The sequence below is a fragment of the Diaphorina citri genome, unplaced genomic scaffold, assembly GCF_000475195.1.
Source record: "Diaphorina citri unplaced genomic scaffold, Diaci psyllid genome assembly version 1.1 scaffold2824, whole genome shotgun sequence".
In the NCBI taxonomy this organism is placed as follows: domain Eukaryota; kingdom Metazoa; phylum Arthropoda; class Insecta; order Hemiptera; family Psyllidae; genus Diaphorina; species Diaphorina citri.
In genome coordinates, this window is record NW_007380241.1 from 2,097 (window position 1) to 11,478 (window position 9,382).

The 9,382-nt window shown below is 40.4% G+C and overlaps 1 protein-coding gene across 1 annotated transcript in view; it reads right to left on the reverse strand.

The window, feature by feature from the left end:
- Positions 1–344: 344 nt before the first annotated feature.
- Positions 345–9,382, reverse strand: part of LOC103519591 (leucine-rich repeats and immunoglobulin-like domains protein 1) — a gene marked incomplete at its 3' end in the record, with an annotated part of 17,184 nt that continues 8,146 nt past the window's right edge. Inside the window, exons 4-6 of the mRNA XM_026831044.1 lie at positions 8,243–8,465; positions 1,871–2,007; positions 345–497 (exon numbers count right to left, since the gene is read on the reverse strand). Coding sequence (XP_026686845.1) covers positions 345–497; positions 1,871–2,007; positions 8,243–8,465 — 513 coding nt within the window. The remainder of the gene's footprint in view (positions 498–1,870; positions 2,008–8,242; positions 8,466–9,382) is intronic.

Genomic DNA, 9,382 nt, shown 5'->3' on the forward strand with positions numbered 1-9,382 from the left:
GTGAAATGTGCGGTTCGGCCGCTATTTAAGGCCAAAGTTTTGAATAACCTCAAAAAACAATTCGCATTTCTCAGGACTTGAGATTTCGGAAAAAGTCAGAGATTCGATAGATTTAGTAATTAGGTATGAAGATAAGAAAATGTTCCAGGACCGTGTTTCCAGAAGGTTGGGTTCGGCTGTTTTTCAGGCCCATATTTCCATTAGGGTTCTCTCTGTAATAAATGCTTTGGATTATCCGTTCAGGGCAATACTGGAAAAAAGGTATTTAGGACTACACTTTAGCTATTAAAAAAGTAAAATAATGATAAAAAAAAGAAGTCATTTCTCTCCTATGGGTCGCTTACCTTCGAGGCCTGAGAAGGCGGCCGGGTCCACGGTGTGAATATGATTGCCATCGAGTTCCAGAGAGTTGAGGAGGGGCAGATGGGCGAACACGCGTGGGGGAATCGTGCGCAGTTGATTGTGCGCAAGGACCAGGGAGTCGAGATTGTGAAGACCTGTGAATGTGAACGGGGCAGCGAACGTGTTGAGAATGCAACGGAATTCGGCGTGTTGATTTTGTGCACATTGAATTAAATTGTTTTTTACTTTATTTTTTAAAAATAACATAAGTTTTAGTATAATACAATACATGCATGAATATATTTGTTGCTTCTGATAAAACAGGACATAGAGAGAGAGAGAGAGAGGGGGGGGGGGGGGGAGAGAGAATGACATTGGGCGGAGTGAGAAAGAGAGAGAAGGAAAGAAAGAGATAGATTACCCTATAAAGTACAAAGGGTTTGATCACCCTAAAACGGTAATTCGATTAACTCAACCTTCTAAAAAAAGGGGTTTAGTAAAAGGCAAACGTTCAAACAGAGGGATATAGGATATAATTACATGTGTGTCTATCTTACACCTCCGCTTGTATGAAAGGCGCTTAAAAAGGCTCCCCCTAGACTACTGGCCTAGTTAAGTGGTAATTAGCACTATCCTCCAATTCCTATATACACCTCCATTACCTCCTATTCTTCTACTCTCCTCCTACATTACCTCCTACCCCTACATTCGATAGATTAAGCGTATCTTAAAAGATGAAGAAGAGAGATGGGAGCAAAAGAAAGAAAATAAGAAACGGGAAGAATAGAACATCAAAGAGAAAATGATGAAGAGAGTGGGAGAGACACATCACATCCAAGAAAGGGAGAGAAAAGGAACCAATAGAATGAGTAGGTAAAGAAAACATTAAAAGGAGAAGAGAAGGAAGAGCAAAAGAAAATGAAAATAGACAAATATCAAAGAGAAAATGGCAGAGAGTGGGAGAGACACAACACATCCAAGAAAGGGAGAGAAAAGATAATGAGAAAGGAACCATCAGAATGAGTAGGTAACGAAAACATCAAAATGAGTAGGTAAAGAAAACGGAGAAGACGAGTAAAAGAAAGAAAATAAGAAACGGGAAGAATAGAACATCAAAGAGAAAATGATGAAGAGAGTGGGAGAGACACAACACATCCAAGAAAGGGAGAGAAGAGGAACCAATAGAATGAGTAGGTAAAGAAAACATTAAAAGGAGAAGAGAAGGAAGAGCAAAAGAAAATGAAAATAGACAAACATCAAAGAGGAAATGGCAGAGAGTGGGAGAGACACAACACATACAAGAAAGGGAGAGAAAAGACAATGAGAAAGGAACCATCAGAATGAGTAGGTAAAGAAAACGGAGAAGACGAGTAAAAGAAAGAAAATAAGAAACGGGAAGAATAGAACATCAAAGAGAAAATGATGAAGAGAGTGGGAAGAAACACATCACATCCAAGAAAGATAATGAGAAAGGAACCATCGAACACCAACAACAACAACCTCAGCATAACATATATAAGTCCTTTACCTTCAAAGTCTCCTTCCTCTATCAAAGCTATTCGGTTGTGCAGTAGTTCGAGTTTCCTCAGGTTCTCCAGTTTAGACAGGGATGTTTGCGGGACTCTGGTTAGCTCGTTACCGCCCAGGTTCAACCGCTTCAGTTTCCTGGAAACAGGAGACATGGAAGGTTAGAATAAAATTCCTGTTTGTACTGCCAGAATGAGACTGAGAAGTCTCTTTACTCCAGCAGTCTAAACAAGATCTTAGTAGAGGCAAATAGCCTCAAAAGTTGGGTTACTCGTAAGCCCTTACGTCTCCAATTCATTGAAGAGATGGGAATCAGCTTAAATCCGTATACAAAAATCCCACGCCCCACTCTGAGGCTTAGGTAAAGGACTGAGAAGTCCCTTTACCCCAGCAGTCTAAACAAGATCTTAGTAGAGGCAAATAGCCTCAAAAGTTGGGTTACTCGTAAGCTCTTACGTCTCCAATTCATTGAAGAGATGGGAATCAGCTTAAATCCGTATACAAAAATCCCACGCCCCACTCCGAGGCTTAGGTGTAGGGTCAAATAGCCCCAAAAGTTGGGTTAAGCTTATATACAATTATATTGGATGGCAAATTGCACGAGGCCAGTAACTGGACTGTCCACAAGCATCATGTCTATTTTATCAACCTCTTCCATGGGCATGGCTGATTTGCAACTTCTGCTGAGAAGTCCCTTTACCCCAGCAGTCTAAACAAGATCTTGGTAGAGGCAAATAGTCTCAAAAGTTGGGTTACTCGTAAGCTCTTACGTCTCCAATTCATTGAAGAGATGGGAATCCCGTATACAAAAATCCCACGCCCCACTCTGAGGCTTAGGTGTAGGGTCAAATAGCCCCAAAAGTTGGGTTAAGCTTATATACAATTATATTGGATGGCAAATTGCACGAGGCCAGTAAGAAAACATTAAAAAGAGAAGAGGCGAAAGAAAAGTAAACGAAAATGAAAATAGACAAACATCAAAGAGAAAATGTTCAGAGTGGAAGAGACACAGCACATTCAAGAAAGAGTAACTTTAACGAGTAGCAAAGTCAAAGAGGAACGGAAACACAAAGATAAAGAAAAGGTTGATGGTATAGCTTGGGGTTAGCGATAATAATGAAAGCTCTTCTGGAAAGTCAGAAAGGAAGCTAATCTAATATTCAACTGACGCACACCTTTGTAATTGCATTAGCTCGGGCCCTGGGCCAAATAATTGCATTAGGTCCGGCCCTGGGTGTTACCTTTGACTTTGCAAAGTCACATGACGTTTCAAACTTCAGAAGTAACTGTGCTGTGCTACTGTGTTTAATTTTTTACAGCAGGTGCATTGCAATATTAAGGTATGTCCACACATAGTTTACGGCCGTCGATCGACGAGGTGAATCTACGTTGTCGAGGCAAAGTGGACGGTTTCAGTCGACGGCCGGTCGACTTTGTGTAGACACACCTTTAGAATCAAAGTCAGAAAGGAAGCTAATCTAATATTCAACTGACGCACACCTTTGTAATTGCATTAGCTCGGGCCCTGGGCCAAATAATTGCATTAGATCCGGCCCTGGGTGAAATAATTGTATTAGGTCCGGCCCTGGGTGTCACCTTTGACTTTGCAAAGTCACATGTCGTTTCAAACTTCAGAAGTAACTGTGCTGTACTACTGTGTTTAATTTCTTACAGCAGGGGCATTGCAATATTAAGCTGTGTCCACACATAGTTTACGGCCGTCGATGGACGAGGTGAATCTACGTTGTCGAGGCAAAGTGGACGGTTTCAGTCGACGGCCGGTCGACTTTGTGTAGACACACCTTTAGAATTGAGGTTTCTTTTCTTACAAAAATCCTATGGGTTCCTTAAGTCTTTTTAGTCTTACTATTCCTGTCATTTATAGGTTTATTTTTCTTTTTGTAACACTCGTAAAGTGGTAATGTCGCACTGTGATCGCTACTCTTTCAAAGAAACTACTCAATTGTCCTCCCGTGTCACGAGACGTTTCTTTTTACACTGTGACAATACCGCCATTATTCGCTACTCCTAAAGAAGCTACTCAACTGTCCACCCATATTTCAAGCATCATATGATATCTCAGACGGTCGCCTGTCCAGACAATACATTTGCATAAATTGCAGTCAAAGGCTACAGATTTCGTACACTATTCATGAGGAATTTTTTCCCCCGTCACATAAAAATGCATTCGTTGTGAACCTGGGGTACATTGTAAAATATTAGCCAGTGTTCAGGCTAATAAAATTAAAATGGAAAATTACACATGTGCCGGGTACATTGTAAAATATTAGCCAGTGTTCAGGCTAATAAAATTAAAATGGAAAATTACACATGTGCTTTGAATAATGTACGGGTAGCACTATATGTACAGGGTGGATTCAACATCAACATTAAGAAACCTCCTGAATGAGTTATCCATGAATAATTTACATTTTGCAAGTACATTTTATGTATTTGGTATTTTTGTATTTTGTAGGAAGTAACCTAATAGTTTTGTTGTTGTTGGTTGTAGTTTATTTATTTTTCCTTGCTAGGTATTACGTATGTAGTTGTGAATATTGTTTTTTTTTTTTTTTTCTTCCTTCTAAACCAATACCTATTATACGTCTTTCTTACCTCTCGTGTAATCTAGCTGTGAGGATAAACTTACTTCTCCAATCCCTTAAACGAGTCCGGTTCAATCAGGGACAGCTTGTTCTCAAAGATGGTCAGAATTCTTCTTCTTCTTCTTCTTCTTCTTCTTCTTCTTCTTCTTCTTCTTCTTCTTCTGCTCCCTCGCCTTTTACCGTGTTCAGACGGGGTCGGCGTTTTTCGTCAACTCCTCAATCAGCCTCTATCAAACTTCTAAAAAAAGTTCAAAAAATCAAACCCCTATACTCCCTATAGTGTTGAATGGAGCAGTTGCAAATAGGTAAAAATTATAAATAAATGGTCGATTCCTATGTAAAGAATTTAGAAAAATCAAAACTGAGGTCAAAACTCCGAAAAAATAACTGTAAAAGGTCGAAAATTCAATTTTTATTTTCCGTTCTAATGAAAGAGTTCAGTGAAAAATCCAAATCTGAGGTCAAAACTCCGAAAAAATAACTGTAAAAGGTCGAAAATTCAATTTTCATTTTCCGTTCTAATGAAAGAGTTCAAAGATGTGAAAAAATAACTGTAAAAGGTCGAAAATTCAATTTTTATTTTCCGTTCTAATGAAAGAGTTCAAATATGTGTGACGTCATAACTGTAAAAAGTCGAAAATTCAATTTTTATTTTCCGTTCTAATGAAAGAGTTCAAATATGTGTGACGTCAGACTTTACGCAGTTGTTTTTTTTCGTCCGTTAGGTAGCGCCACTATGAAGCGCGCTAGCGGAGGAGCAGAAAGAACTGCGACAGAAACGTATTATGCGCACAAACACATTAATGCGTTGCCTGCGAGGGAGCTTTGCTTGGGACATTTGATGTGACGTCATCGCCTACGGGAGCGTATGCCGTGACGTCAAAGTTCAAGATTTACCGGTATTTTTTAAATCGATTTATCTCGGGATCTAGAAGACGTAGAAGAAATTGAAAAATTCCGTTGGTCCTCATTTTCCTGCTCCATGACTTTGAAACATCACCCAAGTAAGCGCAACTGATCTATTCAATGCCTGGACAAACCGTGCTCCCTTTTCTTTCGCCTTGTTTCCAATCTGTAACTTGGACTGACGCACCACCATGATCACCTACACCCCTATACATTTCCTATTGTTTTAGATCGAGAAACAACGATAGTGTGGGGAGTCAACAAGAAAAGAAAATAAAACAAATTTTATTCCCGCCATGTAAAAGGTGGGTTTTAAAAAGTTGATACTTTTTGACTACACCCCTATACATTTCCTATTGTTTTAGATCGAGAAACAACGATAGTGTGTGGGGAGTCAACAAGAAAAGAAAATAAAACAAATTTTATTCCCGCCATGTAAAAGGTGGGTTTTAAAAAGTTGATACTTTTTGACACCCCGGAGGAAGAAAATAAAGGAAAATAAAAATCAACAGCGATTTATACTTTAATACTCTTTCCGATAAAAGAAAATGGAGAAAAAGTAAAAAAAAAAAAAAGAGGAAGAGGAGGGGGATGAAGAGAAGGAGGTGGAGAAGAGAAGAAAAAGGAGGAAGAGGAAAAGAAGAAGAAAAAAGGAGGAGAAGGAAGAGGAGGGAAAGGAAGAGGAGGGAAAGGAAGAGGAGGGGGAGAAGAGGAAGAAGAGGAAGGAGGAAAAGAAGAAAGGAGGAGTAGGGGGAGGAGGAGGAGAAGGAGAAGAAGGAGGAAGAGAAGGAGAAAAGGGAGGAGGAAGAAGAGGGACGATAAGAAGAAGAAAGAGGAGGAGTAGGAGGAGGAAGAGGGAGAAGGAGGAGAATAAGGAGGAGGAAAAGAAGAAGAAAGGAGGAGTAGGGGGAGGAGAAGGAGAAGAGGGAGGAGGAAGAGGGGAAGAAGAGAGACGATAAGAAGAAGAGGAGGAGGAAGAGGAAGAAAAACTCCCGTTTTGGTGTGAAAATTTATTGAAATTTTTCTGAACTTTGGCGATAAAAAATTCACACAGGAGGAGGGAAAGGAAGAGGAGGGGGAGAAGAGGAAGGAGGAAAAGAAGAAAGGAGGAGTAGGGGGAGGAGGAGGAGAAGGAGAAGAAGGAGGAAGAGAAGGAGAAGAGGGAGGAGGAAGAAGAGGGACGATAAGAAGAAGAAAGGAGGAGTAGGAGGAGGAAAAGGGAGAAGGAGGAGGAGGAGGAAGAGGAAGAAAAACTCCCATTTTGGTGTGAAAATTTATTGAAATTTTTCTGAACTTTGGCGATAAAAAATTCACACAACCTTTATTGTGTCGTAGAAAAAAAAACTTTCTGTGGCTGCTGCTTTTTGTCGCTTTTGAATTTGCCTTTTTATTTTCGCCCCCGAATAAATTGTTTTTGCAAAAAAAAAATCATTTAATGGTGGAGAGAGAGATATTTCATTTAATGGTGGACAGTGTATATCAACCAGTAAAAAAGACTCCTGCTTTCTGTAGCTATCGACTTTCGATTTTTGCCTTTTAGATCCTTCCAACAAATCTCTTCATTTGCAATCGAAATACGAATGCATTTAACTGATTGCTCTCGTGTGTGGAATTTTCAAACACCCTCCTATATTTTCAAAACGGAGGGAACTGACCACCCTGTATGTCAAGTGGTCGTTTCTTTGCTGATATGTGTATTTTTCATTTGTTTAATGTATCTCCCCGAATAGCATCCTACTGGAACACACATAAAATGGATTAAGTGATATCCTTGTATTCCTTGGCTCCGAAAATCTCTTCATTTGCAATCGAAATACGAATGCATTTAACTGATTGCTCTCGTGTTTGGAATTTTCAAACACCCTATGTTTTCAAAAAGGAGGGAACTGACCACCCTGTATGTCAAGTGGTCGTTTCTTTGCTGATATGTGTATTTCTCATTTGTTTAATGTATCTCCCCGAATAGCATCCTACTGGAACACACATAAAATGGATTAAGTGATATCCTTGTATTCCTTGGCTCCGTCTTGTTTAAAATTCAGAAAAAAAAGGCTTTATGTGTTTGGGCGACCTGTTCGGTACTGCATAGTCCATGGCCTTCTCCATTAATAGAAGCATAAGGAGGAAAGGAGTAGTAAATAATACAGGGGACACGGTTAGCACAGTGGTAACGCGCTTTTGCCGGAAAATCCCGGTTCGAATCCCACGGCCCACCAATTCTGTTGTCTCGTGTTTACCCAGCAGCACCCAGCCGTCGATCGACTATCTGTGGCCACACCTTTATCGCCCATTTGATGAGGGGCATACTACAGGATGAGCATGCTGCAGGACAAACCACGAGCTTCTAATGTAGCAGTTGTTTCAATGCTATGAAATAAAAACGGCGCGGCGATGGTCTCAAATTTAAAGAGTTATGGTTATGGCAGAACATACAAATTTAGAGATAAACTGTTTCTCCTCGGGATGAAACTTTTTTCACCTCCTAAAATTTTCGCTGTGGTACTTTCTGCAACTGTGCTACGTTCATACCAAAGGACTGAATGTGTTAAAACTGTTGCAGAAGGACTTGACATACACAATTATCTCAGTTTAGATTTTAGATCTTCCCCTGTCTCTCTTACCTCTAGTCTTTCGCGGTCTCTCTTACCTCTTCCTCTATCTTTCTTACCTCTCGTGTACTCTAGCTGTGAGGATAAACTTACTTCTCCAATCCCTTAAACGAGTCCGGTTCAATCAGGGACAGCTTAACTGAGGTTTAGATCTTCCCCTGTCTCTCTTACCTCTAGTCTTTCGCGGTCTCTTTTACCTCTTCCTCTGTCTTTCTTACCTCTCGTGTACTCTAGCTGTGAGGATAAACTTACTTCTCCAATCCCTTAAACGAGTCCGGTTCAATCAGGGACAGCTTGTTCTCAAAGATGGTCAGAATCTCCAGGGTGTCCAAACCTTGGAAGGCGTTCGAATGCAGAGCGGAGATCTTGTTGTGGTTCAGGTTGAGAATAAGGAGGTGGTTGAGAGATTTCAGCGCGGGGGAGGGTACCACGGCCAGAGAGTTTTGCGAGAGGTCTAGCTGAGTTAGAGCTTTGCCTGTAACATAGGAGAAATGAGAAAACCCATTTTATTAGAGGTTCATTATTATTTAAATTAGAGGTTCATCATTATTGAATTGAGGTTTTATTGTTATTGAAATTAGAGGTTCATTATTATAGAGATTAGAGATTGAGGAGGAGGTGGTTGAGAGATTTCAGCGCGGGAGAGGGTACCACGGCCAGAGAGTTTTGCGAGAGGTCTAGCTGAGTTAGAGCTTTGCCTGTAACATAGGATAAAATGAGAAAACCCATTTTATTAGAGGTTCATTACTATTTAAATTAGAGGTTCATCATTATTGAATTGAGGTTTTATTGTTATTGAAATTAGAGGTTCATTATTATAGAGATTAGAGGTTGAGATTGAGAAGGTGGTTGAGAGATTTCAGCGCGGGTGAGGGTACCACGGCTAGAGAGTTTTGCGAGAGGCCGAGCTGAGTTAGAGCTATTTAAATTAGAGGTTCATCATTATTGAAATGAGGTTTTATTGTTATTGAAATTAGAGGTTCATTATTATAGAGATTAGAGATTGAGATTGAGAAGGTGGTTGAGAGATTTCAGCGCGGGTGAGGGTATACCACGGCTAGAGAGTTTTGCGAGAGGCCGAGCTGAGTTAGAGCTTTGCCTGTTCTGCCAAAAACGGCCAAAAAGGTTCTGCTTGTCTGGAATATGATTAGAATACACCCACGCATTTCTACTTCTACAACTATACCATAGAAGAGATAGAACTATAATCTTAGAGAGGGAGAGGAACGAAGAGACAAGCGAGACAGAGAAAGAGGGAGGGAGAAAGAGAGAGAGAGAGAGAGAGAGAGAAAGGGAAAGTTTTATTCAACTAAAAATAGATTAAGGAGCGCGGTAGCGCTCCGCCCCGCCAAGTCAAGAAAGTTTGACCGCGCTACTAGAGATATTATACGC